General features: G+C 57.4%; 7 protein-coding genes across 7 annotated transcripts; 3 read left to right on the top strand and 4 right to left on the bottom strand.

Annotated features, from left to right (window-relative positions):
• Positions 1-41: 41 nt before the first annotated feature.
• CH63R_08453 (NUDIX domain-containing protein) lies at positions 42-1,737 on the bottom strand (the record flags this gene model as incomplete). Its single annotated transcript, XM_018303427.1, has 2 exons — positions 42-1,512; positions 1,613-1,737. The coding sequence occupies 2 exons, from the start codon at positions 1,735-1,737 to the stop codon at positions 42-44; spliced, it is 1,596 nt and encodes a 531-aa protein (XP_018155450.1).
• Positions 1,738-2,590: 853 nt separating this feature from the next.
• CH63R_08454 (Major facilitator superfamily transporter) lies at positions 2,591-4,444 on the bottom strand (the record flags this gene model as incomplete). Its single annotated transcript, XM_018303428.1, has 2 exons — positions 2,591-2,853; positions 2,968-4,444. 2 exons carry the CDS (start codon positions 4,442-4,444, stop codon positions 2,591-2,593), a joined length of 1,740 nt encoding a protein of 579 aa, XP_018155451.1.
• A 1,526-nt stretch (positions 4,445-5,970) lies between these two features.
• On the top strand, positions 5,971-6,578 carry CH63R_08455 (Nudix domain-containing protein; the record flags this gene model as incomplete). Its single annotated transcript, XM_018303429.1, has 2 exons — positions 5,971-6,288; positions 6,405-6,578. The coding sequence occupies 2 exons, from the start codon at positions 5,971-5,973 to the stop codon at positions 6,576-6,578; spliced, it is 492 nt and encodes a 163-aa protein (XP_018155452.1).
• Positions 6,579-8,803: 2,225 nt separating this feature from the next.
• Positions 8,804-10,231, top strand: CH63R_08456 (uncharacterized protein; the record flags this gene model as incomplete). Its single annotated transcript, XM_018303430.1, has 1 exon — positions 8,804-10,231. One exon carries the CDS (start codon positions 8,804-8,806, stop codon positions 10,229-10,231), a length of 1,428 nt encoding a protein of 475 aa, XP_018155453.1.
• A 1,100-nt stretch (positions 10,232-11,331) lies between these two features.
• CH63R_08457 (Fungal specific transcription factor domain-containing protein) lies at positions 11,332-14,261 on the top strand (the record flags this gene model as incomplete). The annotated part of the gene is made up of 4 exons (XM_018303431.1): positions 11,332-11,465; positions 11,704-12,909; positions 13,102-13,348; positions 13,557-14,261. 4 exons carry the CDS (start codon positions 11,332-11,334, stop codon positions 14,259-14,261), a joined length of 2,292 nt encoding a protein of 763 aa, XP_018155454.1.
• Positions 14,262-14,690: 429 nt separating this feature from the next.
• On the bottom strand, positions 14,691-16,435 carry CH63R_08458 (L-ornithine 5-monooxygenase; the record flags this gene model as incomplete). Its single annotated transcript, XM_018303432.1, has 2 exons — positions 14,691-14,789; positions 14,882-16,435. The coding sequence occupies 2 exons, from the start codon at positions 16,433-16,435 to the stop codon at positions 14,691-14,693; spliced, it is 1,653 nt and encodes a 550-aa protein (XP_018155455.1).
• Positions 16,436-21,729: 5,294 nt separating this feature from the next.
• Positions 21,730-22,233, bottom strand: CH63R_08459 (uncharacterized protein; the record flags this gene model as incomplete). Its single annotated transcript, XM_018303433.1, has 2 exons — positions 21,730-22,042; positions 22,097-22,233. 2 exons carry the CDS (start codon positions 22,231-22,233, stop codon positions 21,730-21,732), a joined length of 450 nt encoding a protein of 149 aa, XP_018155456.1.
• Positions 22,234-23,762: the final 1,529 nt, after the last annotated feature.

Consider the following 23,762-nt stretch of genomic DNA (forward strand, 5'->3'; position numbering starts at 1 on the left):
GGGGTCTCGAACGTCAATGAGAAAAACAAAAAGAGTTGTAGTTAAACATCCGAGAAGAAGACATCCGCCTCGCGGCGAATCTTATCTGCAAGATCTGCTATTTCCTTTGCGCTTTTCTGGCCGTCCTCAAACAGGTACCCGTCGATGAGAGTCGGGGGAACCCATTCGAAGTAGACATTCATCACGCCTACCTTGACCCCCTTTTCGTCAGTGGTCATGCCTGATGCACTGCCGAGGAGAGTCGAGACAGTTCCCTTGACGCTGGGGCTCTGCTTCCAGGATGTAGCGAGCTCGTCAACGTCGTTTACTTCCCAGTCGGGCATCTCGTACGGCAAAATCTTTTCGCTGTCGGCCAAGACCAGCACTTTAGAGTGAGGGGAGCAGTGCTTGGCTGAGAGGACCGCGGGCAGCGAGCCCGTCTTGTTGTATGTCGACCCGTACCGATCGATGGCGTCGGCGCCGACAAGAACGACATCCACATCCCTGCTTGCGACGGCGGCGCCGGCGTCGGTGTATATCGAGACCTCGATCTTGTTTTTCCTCTCTGCTGGCGCCTCGCGTAGACGGTTGACCAGGCCCGACGCCATTGACACGCCTTCGAAAAGCGGACGTGACTCGAGAATCCGGATGTCGAAGTCGGAGTCGAACCCCGCGACCGCTCGCTGGAGACATTGCAGAATGGTCGAGCTCGACGACAAGGTGAGGATTCGGATTGGTCGGCCGGAACCCTGCTGCTGCTGCTGCTGCTGCTTCTGCTGCTGCCGCAGAAAAGCCTCGAAAGACCTCCAGATACCGTCGACCGAAGACCCTCTTGCCACCGCGAGGTCGCGTACCTTTTGTGTAACCGTTTCAAGGAACTCGGGCGGCGTTTTGTCGTCTTTGACCTGTTGCACTTCCTTCTCGATGACGGCCAGGGACCGAACGATGTTGTTCAGGATCGCAGCGCCCATGCACTCGCGTCCGTTCTTCCACAGATGCCACGCCGCGAGACGGATGTTGCGCCACCACTTGTCCACGGAGCCGTCCTTGTCGAAGCCGGACTTGTCGGAGACCAGCGACAAGAAGACATCGAGCGCCCTCGCCGCCAGCACCCGCGCCCCGCTCCCGTGGTCCTGCTGCAGCGCGAGCAAGCCCTCGCTCAGGACCTTCGCCCTGCTCTCGCCAAGCTCGATCTCGAACCAGATGCGCCTCAGGCTCTCAGCCAGGCGCGGCACGCCGCCAAACTCGTCGACGTCGCGGACCTCGTGGGGCTCGAACCATTGGAACCCCTGGTGCTCCCAGTCGATCTGGATGCGCGACTCGTCCTCATGGGACTTGAGGCGGAAGGCGAACGGGTGGATGGTCCATTCGCGACCGATCTTGTCGTCGGCGAAGCGGTAGTCCTTTCCCTGGCGCAGCAGCGTCAGTGTCGCCGGCGTGAGCGTCGTTTCCTCGCGGATCTCGCGCCAGGCGGCGTCCAGGGGCGACGGGTCGTCCTTTTCTATGCTGCCCGATACTGGAGCGAGGCGATTCCTACCCGGATGACGATTAGTCCATCCGGCCAACAAATCCCAACCAGGGCGACTTGTAGGACTTCGGGTCGTCTCGAGTCGCAAAAGGGGCCTGGACTTACGGATAGGTCCGGACTTTGTCGCTCCGCCGGAACAGGGCGACCTGGGGCCCGCGGTTGGGCGGGAACTTGAAGATGAAGGACGAAACGACGGCGCGGCGGGTCATTATCTTTCCTTGCGAATCCATCAAATCCGAAGTGGCCTTTGGTTCTGAGACTTTTCAACGGAAACGGTCTGCCGACGGAGATGTTTGCTGTCTGTTGGCAGTCGGTGTGGATTCGGTCGGCCGAGAATGAGGTCATCATGAGCGGTGATGGTGAAGGGCGAGGAGGCTGTCAGCTGGCAACGGCCGGCCTTGTGGTGCAATACCACCAAGTACTCACTCACCATCCAACTCTCATCTCATACTCCACGTAAGTGACGCCCAGGCTGTATGTGTGACAACAATCACAGCAAGTGAACCATTCTCTGATTTCTCCGAAGCCGAAAGTGGTATGCAGCAAGTAGCAATATTACAAAACTCATTGCAGGTTGTGTCCGGAGAGTTTGGAATTGGATGGCCCAACAAACCCTGAGTAAACTGTATGAGAGATCACACCAGGCAGGAGAGGCGAAGCGGGATGGTCCCCTTGCCGCAACAGAAGTTCAAGTAAATGCACAAAAAGATAGGGTTCTCATCGTCTCACATGAGAATTCGGTCGATTCACGTTGTTGTGTGGTATGTGAAGAGAAGAACTGAACCACGGTGCATGACTCTGAGCCAAGTTCAATTCTTCACTCACTCATCTAACAGTGTGTGACAAGTCTGAACCTTTACGAAATGAAGTATATACGAAACGACGAGGTGAAGTAACTCCGTAGATGGTAAGTAAGAAGGTGAAATGTATTAGTGCATGTACATGTCGTGACTCAGTCAGAAAACAGTGTTGAGGTGAGGTGCTGGCAACGTCACTGAGATCGTCAAGATATTCCATGACATAACGGGCCTCATAACCACAACACGCCGAGACATGAGATACCCAGGCAGTTTTTCGGGTTCATCATTGAAATTCCTTCTCCCTCTGAGCCGCCGCCGCCGTCCGCTTCGCGCGCCAGTGTCGACCACGCCACAGCTCTAACACGACGAAAGAACATGAAAACAGCGCGATGATGGCACAGAGCGTAAAGGCCCAGCCGACGCCGACGGCGCGGATTAGGGGCCCGATGGCGGCGGTTCCGCCGGCGGACAGGAGGCAGCGTGAGAGGTTCATAGAGGCGGTGGCGCTAAAGCTCTGGGACCGAAACAGGTCGACAATAAGAGTTGCTACGGATAGTTCATGTGTCAGCGAATGATAGTCCTCTAAGAAGGCTTGCAGAACGTGCGGCAGCGAAGCAAAAAAAGAAAAAAAACTCCCTTCTAAATGGGATTGATACTTACAGAACACGGCCAAGATGATGGTGTTGAGGCCTCCAACAAAAAAGGCCATGGTAATGGATGCGGCAATGTGGACGTTGGACTGAATGATCCAGCCTAGGGCAACGACGGAGATAAGATACCCAATGGTAGGGATGATGACGGGCTTAATGCGTGCGAGCTCGATGTGCTGCACTTCGTTCGCGGGAGGCGAGCCGTCGTCGGCTTCGGCCGGCCGGGCTGCCGCTGCCTGTTGCTCCCTCTTGAGTTGGTGCTTGTACTCGCGGTCCAGTAGCTTCCCTGTGAGCACGCTGCCGCAGACGGAGCCGACGCCGTTGGAGATGTAGGTCAGGCCGATGCTCAGCTCGTTCAGGCCATAGCGCTCGGCGTAGAGGGTGGCGGTGGCGACCATGGTGACCTGCCAGACTGTGTAGCAGACGCCAGTGAAGAGGACGATGCACAGGCACTCGGGCTCGACGAGCAGACGGACGGGGGCGCCGATGTCGATACGGAACTTGGCGGCGGCCGGTCTGGCAACGGCGGCGTCTGTGGGGGACTTCTTGGGCGCGTCGAGCCACTTGAGAGGGGCCCGAAGGTAACGAGGGGCATGGACGGAGCCGTCGTCGACGATGCCACGCTTCGTCTCGGGGAGGAGCAAGGCGGTGAATAGCAGAAGGAAGGCGGCGAGGGCGGACATGAAGATGAACATGCCCCGCCAGCCCGTGTACTGGGCGAACAAGCCGCCGATGACGGAGCCAAAGGCGGTGCTGGCGCCGCCGAGGGCGCTGTAGTTACCCATATACTTGCCGCGGCGGCTGACGTGGATCAGGTCGCCAATGAGGCTGGCGCCGATGGCCGTAGTGGAGGCGGAGCCGATGGCCTGGATGGCCCTCAGAGCGACGACGGCCGGGTAGTTGTAGGACAGGGCGAGGCCGATGCAGGAGGCCAGGTAGATGGTGAGGGCGATGAGGTATAGCAGGCGGCGGCCGGTGCTGTCGCCGATGGAGCTCCAGAGCGTGGGACTGATGCCCTGCAGAACGAGGTACGAGGTGATGGTCAGGTTGATGGCGTCTGTGGAGACGCCCAGGTCCCTCGCGACGGCCGGGATGGCGGGCGTGTACAGGTTGGAGCTCAGAGGGCTCAGCATGCCGATGGTGCTGGCGACGGCAATGATGATGATGCGCTGGTTGGGCGCAAAGCGGCTGTATGCGGCCATGAGGTCGGTTTCGACGGGCGAGGCATCACTACCGGAGGAGGCACCGTCTGTCACAGGGCCCAGGAGTGCCGGGGCAGCGAGCTTGGTGTCGTGGACGATGCTGTCCGTCTTCTCCGGCACGGTCTGGCTTGTGGCTGCCTCTGGGGTCTGATCCGTCTCCGAGGCCTCTCTTGTGTCTCTGGACATGTCGATCTCTCTGATCTGGATTGTCTCTGTGGGAAGGATGTGAGTTTCTCTGGGGGTGGGCTCAGAGCTGTCCCCAGCAGAAACAGGACGTTCTCCCATCTTGGCCAGCAGAAACAAGTCTAGCTGATCAAAAAGTGAGAGAAGGGGAGTGGAGTGGAGTGGAGTGGATGGAGGGAAAGGAAGGATAGAAGGATACGATGGCGAGCAAGCTGGAATAGCGAAGGAAGCTCGGTGTTGACATGATGGAGGTTGGAGTCATCGGCCTGTATAGGTTGGAAGTGGAAACGAAGAAAGAAAATGAAAAATGAAAAAACACCCCCAGTCCCTGACAGACCGGCCAATCCCGCCGGCAAGTGGCCCCCTTGTGGTTGTTGGTGACTCTTCTAATTCTTCCCTAGGTACCTAGGTAAGGTAAGGATAACATTACCTTCACGGTCATTCGTAGAATTTCCCCCACCGGGTCAACGCTGGGCAAGTCTGGGCAGCGCGGACAGCCCAAGCACGTTCCCTCCTGCCCGTTTGGGAGGCAATGACTCTGAGCCTCGCCTCGCATCGCCTCGCCTCGAGCGACTTTAGCCTGGTTGGCTGGGCCAGATAAGAAAAGTTGTTTTTAGTGCCCTATGGGATTACCTAACGGACGGTTGGCCGAGGACCGGCCCGCTGTTGCTCGCCGCTGCCTCTGCATCGGTCCCTGTCACAGATCCTACTCCGTACACTTGCTCACTGAGTCACTCACTCACTCGCTCGCTAGCTCCCTCACTCATCACCCGACATAGGTATTCGTAGGTACTTGGAAGCTAGGAGATGGATGCTGAGACGAGCACCGAGGCTCACGTTTAGAACCGCTCGTACACAGCTATCCAATCATCCCGCCAAACGTCACAGAGTATCATTGAAACCGGAGATGCTATTAATGGGCTCATTTCTTAGTATGGGATGGGGAAGCGAGTGACAGAAAAACACGCACTTACACGTGTAAGGATGGGCAGCGATCCATCCATCGTCCGAGATACAGATGAGATACAGCTGTTCCACGAAGCATCCGTGGTGTAACCTTAAAACTCTCGGGTGAACTGTACCCGCCCGTACCTGGTGATCCCTGACAAAGGTGGGCTAGTCTGAAGAAGTCCAATCCAATAGCTATCTTGAATCTCTCACCTAAAATCAGCCTCAGTCTTGACAGGATAAGATGCGGCTTGACTCATCACCTGCCCGGAACCTGCCCGGAACCTGCCCGGAACCTGCCCCGGACGGGTATACCCGCCAGGATTGGATGTTCCCCTACTGCAGTCGAACTTTGATCGCCTACCTAGTACCAGCCTTTTCCCGATATACGGATAGAATGAGCATGGGCACAACGGTAGGAAAACACAATGAGTGTCCACACAGTACATGGACCAACCTGTCCAACGGTGAAAATGAGTTGCAGCCGCCTTTGATATGACTACGGGCGGATGGATCCTTGACATCCCCCGGCCTCACCTATCCGACTGTCGGAAGCCGACTTTTCTTTTCTGCGCGTATCCCCCCCCCGTCCCCTCCCCTCTCCTCCCCCTTGAAACCTTCACACCTCACCATTACCACCACTGCCAGCCACCACCAACCGCCAAACACACTGCCCACCAATGACCTCCGCAGACCCGGCCAGCAACCCGCGCGTCGGCGTCGGCGCCGTCATCCGTCACCCCACCACCGGCAAGCTCCTCGTCGGACAGCGCCTCAGCAGCCACGGCCACGGCACCTGGCAGTTCCCCGGCGGCCACCTCGAGTACGCCGAGTCCATCTTCACCTGCGCCGAGCGCGAAACCCTCGAGGAGACGGGCCTGGTCGTCAGAGCCACCCGGCTCGCCGCCGTCACAAACTCTGTCTTTTCCGACGCCGGCAAGCACTACATCACCCTGTTCGTCCTCTGCGAGCCCGTTGACCCCTCCGCCGAACCGCAGGTGCGTGTGAAACACGGACGCCCTCCCTTGGCCATATCGCGCCCTCCTCCCCCTTCCCGCAGCACACGCACACGGAGTTGACATGACATACCTAACCATGCCCACCAAATTTCTAGGCCTTGGAGCCCGACAAGGCTGGCGACTGGCAGTGGATGGAGTGGTCCACCATCTGCGACTGGGTCCGCCACCACGACGATGATGGTGACGATTGGCCCGCCAAGCGTCTGTTTTTACCCATCCGCGAACTGGTCAACGGGAAGGAGAACGAGACGGCCTTTACGGGATTCTAGACTTGCATGGCTGAAATGAGTACTCCGTTAGCTTAGCCAAGACGGCCCCCTCCCCAAGGCCGCATAGATACATGTAGACTTGACCGAGGGTGATCAAGGGGAGGCTTCCGCCCCCCCTCCCCCCTAAATAAAACCTTTTTTCTTTTCTTTCGGGAAACCAACCACTAATGAGAGTTCCACCTACATGAAGTGCCTCACCCGGTTGCGGTTAGGTAACCACGAGCTGTAATACTAATATCATCTAGCTCACGATCCCCCTTACCCCTTCAAATCGCCGTAAGCTGGTGTGGTGAGAATCACGCCTGCGGCACGGCTCTGAGGCATTTCCGGGATGCTACCCGGGCGGGGCCCCGGATGGAGACAAGAAGACGGGGGAAGAAGACGAGGGGGGCAAGAGGACCATGTTACTAAGGACCCTTTTACCCCTCTAAATTAACTGTTTTTTGCCCACAACCCACGGACATCTTTCCGCGGCACCAATATCCATCTGGGCATCGCGCCGTGAGCATGAATGCTAGCAGCTACATGTCTATGAACTAGCCCGTGTTTGTCTTCCACCACATCCCTCTATACCATTGCCTGCCCCCTGTTGTCAGATTTAACTCGGCAAAGAAAGCTGCATCGGACCGAGTGCATGTGGGCCCCCCCCTGCCGCGAGCGGGCCGTCCTCCTGCGGGCACCTTCAACGTGACCTCTTACTGTATACGGCAGGTAGTCATGCTTGGAACAGGATGAAATTTTTCTAGCTGCATGGCATCTAGATCTAAGTTCTCGAGCCGGTCCTTCTTCACAAGGCGCAGCCGGCGATGCAGATTATGATCATCAGATCGGTGCTAGCTCCTCCCTGGCTATAGCCCATGTGCCAGCAGGATGTGATAACAAGAGTATCGCGGAACGGTCCAGGCATCCAGGTGGCTTCAGATGACTCCTTGGCTACGCACCTCAGACCATCCGGGCATTGGTTTTTCGATGCTCTCCAGGGCCAGAAAGAGTCTCGTCGCCTACCTAGCAGGCTTGGCTAACAACAGTGCAGTTGCCCTTCGGCGGAGGTGATATGCAGACTACGGTTAGATGTGACGAGATCTATAACTAGTATACGTGTTCCGATCCACATCGTACATCTTGAATGTAACCATGCCGGCTGCTTCTCCTCCTTTGGCTTTCAACCATCCGATGAGGTGCTAACATCCGTCAGAGAGGACTGCGCAGAGAGGCAACTACCTCGTCGGCCCGCTTCGTCTACAGCTCGTTTATTTGTCGAGCCGCATCGTATATACACAGACTTGGCGAGTCTATCGGTCTTCGTTCACCCGTACCCAGCAACAACACTGCATGTACTACTGTCAACAGCATCAAACCATCATCTCTTGCATTTCCTGACAAAATCTCACCCTAACTGGAATTACATGACGAAAATGCCGCAAGATGCTCGTTTTGGCTGTCGTACATACAGCGGTGCAAAAGTTTGTGCTATGGGTTTCTTTTTGTGGCGGGGGTATTCCCACTATGGCCGTTGCTCCATTGAGTATTGACAACGACACCCTGTTCTCATACAACCCATCACTGGTCCCAACACATCCTGACTGAGAAAGAGGAAGTATTCACGTCTTTTTGACGTTTGGAACCCGGGAGAGACACATATATATATATCTGTATAGAACACACTATCTGCATTGGTTGCCTTCTTGCTTTCTGGAACATCAGACGATGGTGGGTTGAACACAATTCCGAATGCAAAGATTGTAATAGTACATCAGTGAGCAATGATTGATCAACAAGAGGCACTTCTCCTCATCTCGCGGTTATGACCACCACTGCTGCCTGCGGTTCCCACTCCTTATCTTCAGACCAGTTAACGCAGTCCCCGGTTGAGACCGCAACATGTCATGATGGAGTGGACCTTGAATAATGTGAGTTGCACTCCCTGCTTGTGCATGGCCTACCTGTACAACTTCAACCCTCATGCCACGATGCGCTTTCGTTCAAGGTACGCATCAACGACCGCAGGAGTCGAGGGCCGATGGGTATAAAACCCTCGTCCGTTCCCCTGAATCTCTCCATAGCACAAAAGAACAAGCTCACAAGCTCTACTCTTCTTTCTCACCCCCCATCTCCTTCTCTCCCTATATCTCTCTGCCTCTCCCCCCCACTCCTTTGTCATAACCTCACTCCTTTCACCCCATCTTCGTGACGACGTCCGTCATCGTTCAACAGGGTCTGTCAAAATGGCCATCAGCCCTCGTCCTCACATCATCATCATCGGCATGGGCCCGGCTGGCCTCGCCGCCGCGGCGCGTCTCAAGGGCACCGGCATACAGTTCACCATCATCGATGGTGGCAAGGCCGTACAGGACCGCGATCGATACCTGCCCGAAGACGCCACCCGCGGCCACGGCGGCGCCGGCCTCTTCTCCGACGGCAAGTTCTCCTTCTTCCCCTCCGCCTCCGAGCTGTGGTCCCTGCCGCGAGAGGGCGACCTGCGCGAGGCCTACGACTGGACTTGCGACGTTCTGAACCAGGCGGGCCTCGAGACGCCGCCCTTCCCCAGCAACCCGGACGCCTATTCGGTGGCCGGCATGGTGGAGAGCGAGGAGTGGAAGCTGAAGGACTACCCCTCGGATTACCTCTCTCTCGACGCGCGCCTACGGCTCGTCCACGACATGGTCAGCGACATTGACGGCTCCGTCATGAACGAGTGCAACGTCCGAAACGCCACGTACCACGCGGCGTCGGACTCCTTCACCGTGGTCGTGGAGGACCGGGCGACGGGCCAGATCACGCGGCTCAGCGCGAACAGGCTCCTCATCACGACGGGCCGCTTCGGCCCGCTCGAAGAGAGCCTGCGTCGCATGACACGACACCACCAGTTCCACCGGCTCGAGGTAGGGTTCCGCATCCAGCAGCGCAGCGAGCGGGCCTTCTTCAGGGCCATGCCGCAGCTCGACCCCAAGCTGCGGGTGCGCGAGAGCGACGGCAGCGTCGAGTGGCGCACCTTTTGCGTCTGCCGCCAGGGCGAGACGTGCCTGACGGAGACCAACGGGCTGTGGACGGTCTCGGGCCGGTCGGACTGCCCGCCGACGGGGCGCTCCAACTCGGGCTTCAACACGCGGATCCTGGACCAGGAGCTGGCGCGCAAGTCACTGGACCGTGTGCTCGCGGCCATGGGCCGGCCGGAGGCGCACTTCCAGCTGCCCGCGCAGGGCCTGCTGCGGGGCGACGCCGAGGTTGTCGCGGCGCTGGACGAGATCTACGGCCCGGAGCTGGTTGAGAAGATGGCCGAGGGTCTCCGGCGGCTGTCGCAGACGTACAGCGACCTGGGGGACGATGAGGAGGCTACGCTGATCGGCCCGACGCTCGAAGGCATCGGGTGGTACCCCAAGGTCGACGGCAACCTCAGCCTGCTCGACGCGCCGGTTTGGGTGGCGGGCGACGCCTGCGGGCTGTTCCGTGGCATCGTCGCCGCTATGATCAGCGGCCACTACGCGGCGGCCTCGGCCATCGACGAGCTCGTGCAGGGCGCGCAGGTGCGGCTCAAGGCGCTTGCGGACCAGACGCCGATTGAGATGGCGACGCCGTCTAGCAAGCGATGCCTCAACAAGCAGCCGGCAGCGATCGAGTGCGACGGACCGTGTTGCTCATTGGCGGGTGTGTAGGGGGAGAACGGGTGTCGTCGATGTTTAGGGTTGGATCAAGCAGGGAGAAAACAAAACGGGGTTTCTGTTTCTATGCAAAAAGGGGGGTTTCAAAGTATGTCTAGTACCAATAACTATACAGATAACTAGTGACGGAATCATAAAAGAATTGCATTTCGCTCAAACAAATTAGAAGCGAGCATTCCCCTTGTGGAATATTTATGTAACCATGCCGAAAAAATGTCAGGGTTCTTGTACTAAGCACTATCTGAAATACTTAGTGAGTTCGGTAAAGGGAAAATGGCAGCGTGAAGTTGCAGGCCCTTTCGGGAGTTGGATAACCGGTATTTTGAACCCACGGCTCAACAGGCATGATGAGCTTTGATGATATGCACTGATCAACCTATTGGAGGGTATCCCAGGGTGTGTGAGATGGCTGTTGTCTCGACGGTCAAAGGAGTTGTACGATTCAAATGCTATCAGATCGCGAAGTGATCGAGGCTAGAGCTAAAGGCACAACGATGGGTTGTGGATTCTGTTGTGCTCATGACGCACCGCCACCATCACTGCCTTGGGCCAGAACGAAGGTAGTGTGTGGTTGGTCATGAGCTTGCCTTCAGTTGACAGAGAATTTGACGGTTGCTTTTCAACTAGGGGAGTATCAGAGCCATAGAGATAAGATTGAGGAGGACATAGAGACAGATGCAGATGGGATGGGGACGAAGTGGTAGCCCGTTAGGTGCATTACATGTTTTATTTCATGGATAAAAGATCCGTACTCAGTGCATAGCAGGTAGGCGTCTAGTAGGTACACAGCATGCAAGGATGGGCCCCACAACTGGTAGCCTGAGGTGCGATAAGCGTAAGCGTAAGCGTAAGCACAGGCGGTAAGCGGGGTGCATACCACCTGCCGGCGACAGCAGAGAAGAACGACAGAAACAGAAAGAGCCAAACCAAAGCTTCCGACTCCGAAGACACCGACGCGGTTGACTTTAACTTGCCAAACCGCCAAAGCTTCTCATTTCGTCCCGTCCCGTCCTCATTCTCCCCCCCCAAACCCCGTGCACCCGGGCCCGGCAAAGCGGTGACATGCCGTCTCACTACCCTCCCGCAGCACCAGGATGCAGCAGCAGCAGCAGCAACAGCAGCCGCCGCCGCCAGAACCGACGGAAACCCCTAATCGCGGCCCGCGTCTACCTGTCAACCCGCGACGACACAAGGTAGCGCCGGAACAGAGGAAGCGCGTCGCCACAGCGTGAGTTGCCTTTCGTCTCTCTCTGTCTGTCCCCTTCTCCCCCGGGATCTCTCCTCTATTGCCCTGTCATGCCGTTCGTTCGTCTCGTCTCGTTCGTTGTCTTTCTTTTGAACCCTCAAGTCTCCCCTCCCCCCTGACGTGTATCTCTTCATGACACACACACTCCTGCCACCACCACCATCCTCCCATGACATCTCCATTTCGTGTCGAATCTCGTTTACGAATACCGTCCCTGTAGATGCAACAGCTGTAACATCCGCCGGATTAAATGCTCCGGCGAGAGGCCCTGCCGCCAGTGCCGCAGCTCTTCGCGCGACTGCCAGTACCCCACCATCATCGAGAAAGTCTCCGTGTCCCGCAACGAGCTGGATGACCTACGGAAGAAGCTCGACGCCGCCGAACGCGCCCTGCTGGCCGCCGTGCCCGACCACACTGCGAGACGCCAGCTGCTACTGCAACAGCAGCATGATGGTGACGCCAGCGCCGGAAGCTCCTCCCGCGCCGCCTCTTGCTTGTCTTTCACGCCGCCTCCGCAGCATCGACGCAAAGACGAGTTCCACGAAACCGCTTTCAATGTCGACGGCGAAGCTGACGCCGCCGACGCCGCCGACGCCGACACGGCCGAGGGCCGTCAGCTCAAGGACCAAGACGGCAGGGCCCGCTTCCTCGGCGAGACATCCGGCGCCACCTTCCTCGATCACCTCAAGGAGTTCATGTCCACCGTCTCGCCCCTAGCTTTCAACAAGCCGTGGCTGTCGCCCACCCCGAACAATGGCTCGGCCTTCCTCGCCTCTCTCGGCCGCTATCAGACCTACGACTCGCGCCCCGTGGAGGCCGAGCCCGATCCCGACCCCATCGCCCTGCCGTCCCGCGCCGACATGTCCGCTATGCTCGCCGACCTCCGCCACTTCATCCAGGACGGCAACGGCACCTTCCCATGCGGCGGCATCTACTGGTGGGGCGATCTCGGCTCCGTGCCGAACCCCGTCTCCTTCCCCCCCGAGACCCCGCCCGACGCCATCCGCCACCGCTTCCGCCACCTTGCCTTCTACCACACCGCCTTCGCCGTCGCTTGTCAGGCCAGCACCACGGCCGCCTCCATGCCCGTCCCTCACGATCTCAGCCAGCGCTACTTCTCCCGCGCTCGCATGCTCCTCGGCAACCCTCTCGACATCACCCAGTACACCATTAGCGACGTCGCCGTCCTCGCCCTCATGGGCTTCTACCTCATCGAGATGAACCGCCGCGACGCCGCCTACATCTACGTCAGCAACGCCATGCACATTTCCATCATGCACGGCGCCCACCGCGGCTGGGTCGACGAGCGAGGCAAGCGTGTCTTTTGGACCCTGTACATCCTTGACCGATGGCTAAGCTGTCTCATGGGCCGTCCCCCTACCATCATGGACGATGCCATCCGGCTACCCTTGCCATGCGATGCTCCGTAAGTGCCTCCCTGCCTCCTTTTCCCCTCGGATCCTCCTATCCACCATTCTTCTTCCCTCTCCCACCGCCGTCCGGCTCCAATAGCCGAGGCTTTTCCTCCGACCGGATGCGAGCGAGACCGAAGCAGCCAGCAGAAATGCGCTCAACCAATAATGACTGACGGTCCGACCTTCTGCCCACCCTCCTACAGTTCCCTTCCCCCTGCAGCCGGCCTCCGAGCCCACGTCGAGCTGGCCCGCATTTCGGGCCACATTGTCTGCAACACGTATAGAGTCGCACCCTTGGACCACCGTCCCGGAGGAGCGGCGCGCCATGTCGACCGCGCGCTGCAGCTGCTCGAGAACTGGCACGCCTCACTCCCTGCCGCCCTGCAGATGTCTACCGCCCGTCCAAGTACCGATCCCGCATGTTGCCTGTTGCACATGGCATATAACCAGGTAAGCTTGTTTCCGCCCTTGTCTCCCCCTCCCCCCCTCCTCTTTCGTTCTTTTTGGAAATAGCAGATCAGATAGACCTTATACGCTCCCTCCCCTCACTCTCTCACTACGCACCCCCTCTCCTTTCTACTTCCGCTCATCCCACCCCCCCCCCCCCCCTTATAGACCTATCCCTATGCTCACTAGTGACCCTCCTTCAAATCTGCAGCTCCTCATCCTCGTCGTCCGCCCCATCTTCTTCGCAGCCGTGAAGAAGGTTTTCGCCGAGCGCTACATCACCTCAGACCGCCACTGGGACCTCGACCACCACGCGCCTCGTATCGCCGCCTGCTCCGATGCCGCCCGACAGAACCTGTTCCTCGCCCGCTGGCTGCTCAACCTGAACGGCGGCTCCCGCAAGCTCCTGCAGGCCGGCCTTCACTACGTCTTCAACGCCGCCATCGTGCTCATGCTCCAGGACCTTCTTATTCCGTCCTTCGCATCGTCGTCATCGTCGTCGTCGTCGTCGTCTGCCGAGTCTGACGACGTCAGCTTCGCCATCGGCGTCTTCGAGGCCGAAGCCAAGACGGGGAGCAACTACGGACATGACTGTGCCGCGGTTCTCCAGGATCTCAGGTCTCTGGTCCAGCGCCTCCGTCCTGACGCGCATGTCGTCCCTTCGACGCCGGGCCTCGTGTCGGCGGACGATTTGACGATGGCTAGCGGCAGCGGCAGCAGCAACACGCACGCGACGACGATGACGGCGATGTTGACAGCCCTCCAGCAGCAGCAACATCTTCAGCAGCAGCCGACATTCTCGCTAGGGCCGAGCCAGGCATACCCCATGGACGAGAGCGGACCGCTGTATCAAGAACTCATGACGTGGGTGGACAACAGCGACACGCAACTGTATAATAGCAGCTATTCCATATAACCATGAATCAAAAACAGGATACATAAGGAAACCCATCCTTGTTCCAATCCCCGGGTTGCGACCATGACGACCACGGGAGACCGGTGTCGCAAGAGCGCGAGACTCCCTAGAGGTGTGAACAATCCAGGATCCAGACCTTGTGAACGACTTGAAAACTGTATTTCCCATTCGAAACCAATACACACAAAATATAACTCCGCGCCATGTCTTTTTCAATCCGACAAATTTCGAAAAAATCTCGAAAAGTACCCGCCAAACACAAAGAGAAGTTTCGTCAGTGCATCGTCACCCCTCCGAATTCCCATGATTGAATATAACCCATGAAATCTCCTTTCTATCCGTCTCTCTCACCTACGCGCACACGGCACAATACGTCGCGTCAAGGTTCTCTTCCCTCTAACAATGAAAGCCCAAAAGAAGCAAAAAAATCTAGCTGGAGACGGTCTTAGTCCTCGGGGTCGCAGGGAAGATGGAGTCGAGGATCTCGCCGGATCGGACAGCAAGAATAGACAAAAGGGTATCGCTCAACTATTTCAAAACGTCGTTAGTGAAAATGTAACGTAAAGAGACCTGGATGAATCATCATCCAGAAGGGGGGGGGGTCAGGGGTGTCAACTCACTCCGTGGGTCGCTTCACAGCATCCCTGCAGGTAAACACCAGCCCCGGGGGCCACAGCACCGGGGGCGTAACGCACGCGGTAATCGCGGCCGACTTCAAGCTTTCTCGATCCAGAGGTCGCGTCAGGGCCGCAGATCTCCCAGCCGTCAACAAGCTCGCGCTCGCCAGCGTTGCCGGCGGGCGACACCTCGGGCAGCAGGTTCCAGCTGTCGCGGAGCATGTCGATGTGGGCGTTGCGCTGGTAGCCTGTGGCGGCGACGATTAGGTCGACGTCGAGAACCTCGTCGCCGGGGAGTTGGCTGACAAAGCCGTCGTCGAGGCTGTCGCACGCGTCCTCGAGGCGGCGGACATGGATCTGGAGGCGGTCCGTCTCCTTGCTCTCGGTGACCTGGGTGATGTCGCGGCCGAAGAGCATGCGGTGCGGCCACTTGCGCTCGTCGGTGCCGAGCGTGCGCTTCTGGTGGTAGAGCATCTCGTACAGAGCCTCGATGAGTTGCAGTCTCACCACGCCGTAGTTGGTCGCCTTCGCCTCTTTGATGAGAGCGCGGCGGTAGCTCTGCGACTTGGGGTAGAGCTCGTCGACGTACGAGGGGTTGAAGATGGAATTGACAAAGGGCGAGTCATCGGCGGGCTTGAGGAACTCGGAGCGCATCACCATCCATGTCTTGGCGTTGGGGTAAGCGCGCTGGACGTCGCGGAAAATCTCGGCGGCGGACTGGCCGGCACCGATGACGGCGACGCGGTAGGGTCTCGAGTTGTCGTTGAGAATCTGAGGGGCCAGCTGGGCGTACTGAGACGAGTGGATGATCTTGGGGTGCTTGGCGGGAAGCACCTTGGGCAGGCGAGGCTGACCTCCGTTGGCGATGAGGACGTTGCGAGTCTGGTACGAGCTGACCTGGCCGGTCTTGACGTCCCGAGACTTAACAGTCCAGGTCTTGACACTTCCGGCGGTTTGGGGGTCGGGGGAGACGGAGACGACCTCGCGACCGTACGCGACGACGTCGTCGAAGTGACGGGAGCACCAGCGCAGGTAGTCCTCGTATTCGACACGGGCGGGCAGGAAAGTGTCCAGGTTGGTGAAGTCGACGAGGCGGTTGTTGCAGTGGAGGTAGTTGAGGAAGGTGAACTGGGAGCGCGGGTTGCGCAGCGAGGCCATGTCTTTGATGAAGGAGATCTGCATGCGGGCGCCCGAGAGAAGCATGCCCGGGTGCCACGCGAACTGCGGCTGCTTCTCGAGGAAGAGCACCTTGGGCGCCGACTGGCCGGGGGCAAGCTGGCGGCCGGCCTCCTGGTAGTCATGCATGGCGACGGCCACAGACAAGCTGGCGGGGCCGAAGCCGACGCAGATGAGGTCGTGGATCTCGCTGTGATCGCATGGCTGCAGGTACTGCGACTTTTGGATGTGGGAACCGCCAGCGTTGTGGCCGTTGACACCGTTACCGTTTTGGTAGATAGCACCGTTGCCATTGCCGTTGGTGAAGCCGTTGCCGTTGAACTCTGAGAAGCCGCTGCCGGCATCGGAGCCGTTGGTCGGCGAGTCGCAGTGAGGAGACATAATGATGGTGATGATGGTAGTGGTTGGTGGGGTAAATTATATGGTGGGTTGTAAGAGTGTGCGAGGTGCAGTGGATGGCGGGGGTATAGTTTGACGAGCGGATCGAGCAAATGAGATGCCAATGCCAAAGCAACTGAGAGGGAAGAGCGGGTGCTTTAACATGTCAGCTTCATGGCCCTTGAACTGGTCCATCTCGGGAACGGGGGAGTGGGAGCATCAACTGACCTTTATTCCTCGACTTCTTGAGACGGTTCAAACGAGATGCTGCCCGGTGTGAAAGCTGAAGGCGGGTGCGAAAGCGCGCGGGGTATTTTTTCCTTTTTTTTTTTCCTTCGCTGGGTACGTGATTTCTCCAAATGCCGATTTTTTTTCCCTTGTGATTTTCTGAGAAGCTTACTCCACGGTGGGTTTCAAGCCACAATCTTCGTCATCGACTCTCCAAGAGTGGCGTTCTGGTTGAAGCCTTGCTAAGGCGGTATAAAGAAGATGAGCCACCGGTTGAATGGGCGGTCGAGATAAAGACGAAAGGATGAAGAGGGTGAGTGGTAGAGGATCGAGAAAGACGCACCGAGAAAAAAATATAGAGAAATCGGGATGGCAGAGGAGGGGCACCGAGACTAATATGCAAAAACGGGCAAACGTCAATGGATGCCCGCGTCCCTTTGAGGCGGCATGATCGACCGACCGACGAGCTCGAAGCTGGGCCGCTGGGCCCTCGGAGCTCATGAGCGAGCAGATGGAGACGAGGACTCTGTACAGAGTACATACATGCGTGGTCCTCTCGATGGCTACACGCCCCCCGAGGCTGGGAGCTGGCGCAGAGAGACTAAACGTATTTGGAGGAGCCTACTCAAATTGCAACATTCGGTTCTTCGCTTGAATGGGGCAACGTCGTTGCTGTTGCGATCCTCTCATTCTGCCGAACAAGGTCTGTGTAAGGACCCTTGGCGAATCGCGCTTGGGGGAGGAGCCGTATTGGTGGTCTAGGTAGTGTAGGTGGTGGTGCCAGCTCGGCTTAAAGCAAGAAGCCATCCACAACGGACGCCTTTCCACATCAAGGGGCCGGGGCCAGGGACAGAGTCGCAACGGGCTGACTCCAGAAATGGGCTTGCTAGTAGGGGCCGCCCTGAGATGAGGGTCTGCCTGGGTCCATGTTCGGGTCTGGGTCTGCAGACTGCACCCGGTTCTGGTCGTGGATGTGGCGCTTGTGCTGGTACCGGCCACTGGCCGACTCTGGCAGATCGGGACCACATACCAATAAGGCCATGTTTATGGTACGCTCCGCAAGCGGGGCCGGATGGCATGTGGTGAGGTTGCGTGTACTCTGTACTCTACGAGCATACAGAGTACACACAGACGTTCGTACGTAGGGAATCGCCTGCCCGCGTGGGAGACCCCCCTCGGTTGCCGGAGAATGAACAAAGTAGGCGGCAGGCCAGCCGTTGCAGGAAGACGAAAGAAGCAATGAAGAACAGCGCCTTGCCATTCAGGAAGATGGTGTCGAGTGTACACCAAGTAAGTACGTGCTCATCAGCGGCGGCGGCGACGGCGGCGTGCGGCGGTGCGCAGGACTTGGCAACTTGACCGTCGTTTGCATGTGCCGGAGCCACAGCGGTGGAGCGGACGGGAGGGATGGACCGGAGGCACAGAAGGTTGTGAAGTGGTCGACGCCCAGGCGACTCGACCGGCGAACAGTTTGCCCAACGCGGGGGGGCGGTAAAAAAAGAAAGGTATCATGGTTCGGTAGTATGACTGGACCCTGAAAGACTCAGCTTCCATGCTCAGCCAAGGCAAGGTATGACAAGCGGGATTCAGACCGACAAGACCAGTGCAGCGTCGGCCGAAACCGAACCGCAAGGCCGCAGCTCGCACGCCGTGTTTCTGTGTTTGTTCATGCAGAGATTCTTTCAAGAAGACGGCCGCCACAACCAAAATTTTAGTCGGGGGTTTTTCGATCCCTAGTGACCCGGCTAACCGCCTGCTGACCGCTGGCGTCCAAAGAGCGTGAGAGTCAGTCATGGCGATGACATCGAAGGCGTCCTGGAGAGAATGCTTCGGCCACAGTAGAGTAGTTGCGCGGTAGATTCAGGCCCAACCCCCAAGTTCCAAAGCCGTCGGTTTACGAGAATTTGTCGCCGACGATTCCCAAGACGATGTAGATCGATGGTGCTAGCGAGACCCACTCCCAAATGGTCGCGATGCAGAAATCAGACGGGGGGGGGTCCATGATGCAGGAGGTGGAGAGGATCATGATGTGGGAAGCGAGCGACGACTCACGAGAGATACGACCAGGGGTGGGAGATGGAAAAGAAGGAAAAAAGGAGAGGGAAAAAAAGGATGCAAGCTCGGAAGCAGGGGAATAAGGAGGGGGGGTGGATTAGCCCGTCGGTCGCGACGCAAGAGTCAAGAACAAGCAAGGAAGAGGGGAAGAGAAAAAATTTCGATGATGGACAGTTTTTTGCACGATGGGTGGAGTGTGTGTGTAAGGAGTAGTGTGACACTGAGGGGATGATGCGATTTCGGGGTTATCTTTGGATCTGATAAGATCAAATCTCTCACTCGGCGTCTTGCTTCGTCCGACTTCATCCCGATTCCCTCTGTTCTGGGTAAGAGGAAAGCGCAGGTGGAGGGCCTCTTTGAGGAGGAACGTGCTTCGGGTAGGTATCTACCTAGGTACTGAAAGAAATTCCATCTGCCTCAGGCATTTTAGAGGTAGTATATACAGATGAATACCCGTCAGGCAAGCAAGCTACCTTACTCTAGGTACGTTGCTTGTTGCTTCCTTCCCATAGACACGAGGCACGGAAGTTACAGTACCAACCTAGGTAAGTAGGCAGTCAGTCACCTTACCTAAGGCACAGCATCTGGAAGATTCAGGACTAGAAAAGAACTAGGCAGGGCTGCAAGACAAGCAAAGCTGCCACAACATTGCCCTCTCGCAAGGTACCTCGCTCATCGCTCTGCATCTCCTTCGGCGCTATCGAACGTGCCTGGAAGCTCAAAAGAAGGAAGACACCGACGAGGGGGGAGAAACCGATCTGCAAGCCGTGACGGTTGCGTTGCAGATGACTGCCAAGCGCTCTCCAGAAGGGTTCTTCTGTTCACATTGGACTTCCGTGGCTATGGAATGTGGGAAAGAACCGGGCCGCAAGACAAGAGATGGATCATGGATGCGAGTGATGCCCAGCGAAACAGCAAGCGAAGCGTGATGTATCATGTGGAGGCGGCAGGATCACTAAGAAACATGAGTCGAGGAAACGATGGGCGTGCAAAGCTTTGCTCCGACAGCGGGCATGGGCCGGCCGGGGGTTCACGAGAAGAGCTCGGAATTCAGAAAGAATCCAAGGGGGGTGTGTTGGCATCCAGCCCCTCCAAGTATCGGGTACCGACGTCTGCCCTGAGAGGCTGCTGCTAGTATGGCGCCTATAGGCCCATTGAGTAGCAGTGGGAGAGGGACGCTGGCTTAGCGCAAGCAGGGAAATAGTCGCACACGCAATAGTCTGGTCTGAGCCCTGGCACCATGCAGAATGAGGTACTTTGCCTTGCCCAAGACGTATTTGTACTTTTCTTTTTGTGGTGAGGATCTAATCTGATGCGATGGGGGCGCTGCGATGGATCCGCCAGACCGGTTACGTACTCAGGCTTCTCCGTACGTGAGTGGTGAGGGACTTAAGGTAAGTATGCCGACTTGGGGTAGGGACTTGCACTTACATGAGCTAGGGCAGCTATCAATTTGCCTCGTGTTTTTTGCAGTTGGGTCAGATTGATCAAAGGCACGCTGAGGCTCGCCCGTAGCAAACAAAAAGCGGACACGAAGAGCCGAAAAAGGTCGACAATGGCAGAGAGACAGACAGACAGGTGGATGAATTAACTGGTTTGCTCGTAAAAGCCCCCCCTCCCTTACTCCCCACGAGCGTTGCGGCGGTGAATCGTCAATCAATGAACGGATACCTCGATGGACAACTGAAATGAAACGGGTGGAACAAGATACAAAGAACAAATGAAGGGGAGGGTAGAAAGTGGCTCAAGGCCGCTGAGTCCCGAAGCCTGACAACCGAGGATGGCACAGATGGATCGACGGGGTTTATGCGCGAATGAATGGAGGGCCTAAAGGGGGCGTGGGTGTTGCGGGATTTCCGGGCGCACATTTCGTCCTTTCGCACGTCGACACTGATTTTTTAGCATCATTTTGCCCGAGTTATCTGATGATCTGATTATCTAAATCTGATAAGATCAGGGTCAAATTAGGTAAGGCGTACGTACCTTCTGAATTGGGCCCAGTGACGATGACACGACGCCCCCAGCATGCCCCTCCCTTAGCCAAGCGGCGACCACCCCCTCCCCAGTCCATCATCGATGAGGCCCTTGTTCGTGACGAAGCTTTCCCCTGTCGCCGAGCATGGCTGATTTTAGCGCCGAAACCTGCTGGAAGCCCACTGACGATCATCCACGCGTGAATTGAGTACGTGCACAAGACCCGGACGTGAGTTGTATTTTCCCAGAGGGCCTCTCATTTCGAGCGGCAGCCGAGTAGATTTGTGAAGGAGAGTCTACCTAGGTAAGCACACAATGGGTTCTCAGATGGGCAGGTAGATAGACAGGTACCATTAGGGACAGAGAGAATCCTGTCTTACTGGGAAACACGAGACGATTCCGGAAAAAACGGCACATGCCGCTACGTTCATTGCATCCATCGTCCCACCCAGCTTTGCTGCTTCCGCCCGAGATGGATGGGACTTTCCCGACGAGGGGAAAGGAGACGAGACGGGCAGCAGGGATGGCGGCTAGCTACATAGGTAGGTACCTCCTCAGATAGAGCGCACTCAGGGCAAGAGCACCTCAAGTTAGAGTCAACAAGCAGCAGGGAAGGTGGGAAGAGGGGGAAGGTGGGAAAATTCTTCACATGGATTCTTTCCCACCCACCCGAACGCCTGGCGAACCAAACACGGCAAGGCGGGCAAGGCCAGACAGACACTTGACTGACGCTCTCGCCGCTCGCCCTCGCTTCCATCCACATTCACATCCACCTCCATCTCCACCCCCCTCGTTCATCGCTCCGCCGCCCCATCCACACGCCCTCACTCAGCCAGCAGCCAGAAAAGCGTCCTCCAAGTTCCAGCATCCCAGGTATCGGCCAGCCAGTCCGATGGTCACAACACCACCCAAACCGCCCTCCGCCATCCATCCATCCACCATCGATGTCGTCCCAAGCCCGCTCGCTCTCCTGTTCGCAGACTCACACACACCCACACACACACTCCTGCCCTCTCTCTCAGTGTGTGCGTACGCGACTGTCACTTACTCTCGCACTCTCTCACAAGCTCAAGTGCTCTCACACACTCATGTTCCTTATTCTCACGCAAGTCACTGTTCTCTTGTGAGACCGAAAGGCCCTCTGCCGTCGTGTCTCGCAGAGCCAATGTCACCCACATCCCCTTCTCTGGTTCACTCGATCCATGCGCATCTTGGCCAATTGGTGGCATCGACTCCATCCACGCGTCTATCCCATCCCATTCCACCCTATCGCACTCTTCAGTTCTTGCGGTACCGTTTATCCCTGTCCATCTAACCTTTTTGCTGTCTCTCCATATCTCCGAAGTAAGGGAACTGTCGATTAATGAGTCTGGGGTCTCATCAACCGGACCGATCTTCTACACTCACTGGTCTGCTGCGATCATGGCAAGCGAGTCTTCGTGGGCCTGCTCACTGCACGGCGGAAGCGGCCTTGCATCTAACGGGATATTAGCAAGAGAGTCGACACACCTTCGATGTCGAGCTACGTATTGCCCTCGACTCATGCTGACCCCCACACCTCAGCCACACTCTGCGCTCTTTGGTGATACATGACCCCTCCATTCTTTCATGTAGACGTGTGGGAGAGGTGACAGGACCTCTGGCCTGTGACAGCATGACGACGACCCCTCCCTGGCACCATGGCCCATCGCGGATATTTCTCCCTCCCCAACATCGCCTGTCGCATGTAGAGACGATTGCGAAGCGGCCGGCGTCAATGGCCTCACGGCCCAGTTCGCCTACGTGCGCACACCTGGAATCCCCCGTCTTGGGGCACATTCGCTTCGCTACAGACCACCTCGCAGACCCCGGGGCTTACATTGTGTGCCACACCCGTCGATCTGGAGTGAAGCCAAAGGCGACATCTGGACCCTCAGATGATGCTCTCCCTCCTTCCCTCCAACCACCATCTCGCTCGCTTGGCCCCTTCATGAGACGTCGTGGTTAAGTGATTACCTACCCAAAGGAGCCCCCGGCGTCGTGCTACTCCGCATCGCCTTCTCGACGATCAGTCTTCGGGGCTAGAGGTGTTGAGTGTTCGGAGAGCTTTACGCTTCTGGAAACCGTTAACCGGCAGTCAGACCAGATTGGCCACACCCGCCGCGGACTCGAATGAGCATCCAAGCGGATCATGGTTTGGCGCCCAGGGCAGAATGGCCAGTTCTGGAGGCGCCGTTGGATCTCGCCATGTCGCTGCAGAACCAATGTTTCCCCAAATTGTCCATTTCTTTTTCGTATATTTCGTGTGTTTACTCGAAATGCGACGGACGACTCAAGGAGACTTGAAAAGCACGGCCGTAGTACGACCAGACATAAGCTTAAGAGAGCTGAGCTGTATTATTGGACTGCCGCTGGCTAGGACGGGGTGAAGCAAGGCTGTCTCTGTTCCCTTTCCCGGCCAGTACCATGGGAAGCGGGACGCCAACGTGGCCAGCCCTTGTTCTGCGAATGCAATTACGGGCGGGTAATAAGCGTGTCGGATATCGGGCTCCACGGAACATAGCAGCTGTCAAAAGCCTTGCCCGGCCACAGGCTCTGGTTAGGGCTGCCGGGCGTCGGTAAGTCGGCAAGTTGGCATACCGTGCAGACTGGCCACTGCGGCGGTAGTCGTATGCAGCGGTCTGTTTCTTTCTCTCTCCTTTTCTGTCTGTCAAAGTCCGTCGATGTCTGTCGTATGTACGTTGTAAGTCGCTTGTCCGAGCCGGGACAAGCAAGCCGAGGGAACGTTTGCTCACCTTACCCCCGAGAGAGACGCTCAGACGGCCGGCCGAAGTTTACTCTTGCGGCGCGGCGATGTTCGCCAGTGGACACGGCGGCTTCGTAGAGTCATGACGCCATAAGCGCGGAAATACCCCTCTGTTCTCTGGGTCTCTCCCGCCCCTCTCCCCCCCCCCCCCTCTCTTTTGGGAGGCTTCTCACTCTAGGTTTTGGATGCCGTTGTTTTTGGGTAGGCAACGGCGGTTGACCGACCCCAACGCAGCGTAGACGTGGGATGACAACATGGGAATCCCGCAAGTGAAAGTCCCAACTAACC

The sequence above is a fragment of the Colletotrichum higginsianum genome, chromosome 6 (assembly GCF_001672515.1).
Source record: "Colletotrichum higginsianum IMI 349063 chromosome 6, whole genome shotgun sequence".
Lineage (NCBI taxonomy): Eukaryota > Fungi > Ascomycota > Sordariomycetes > Glomerellales > Glomerellaceae > Colletotrichum > Colletotrichum higginsianum.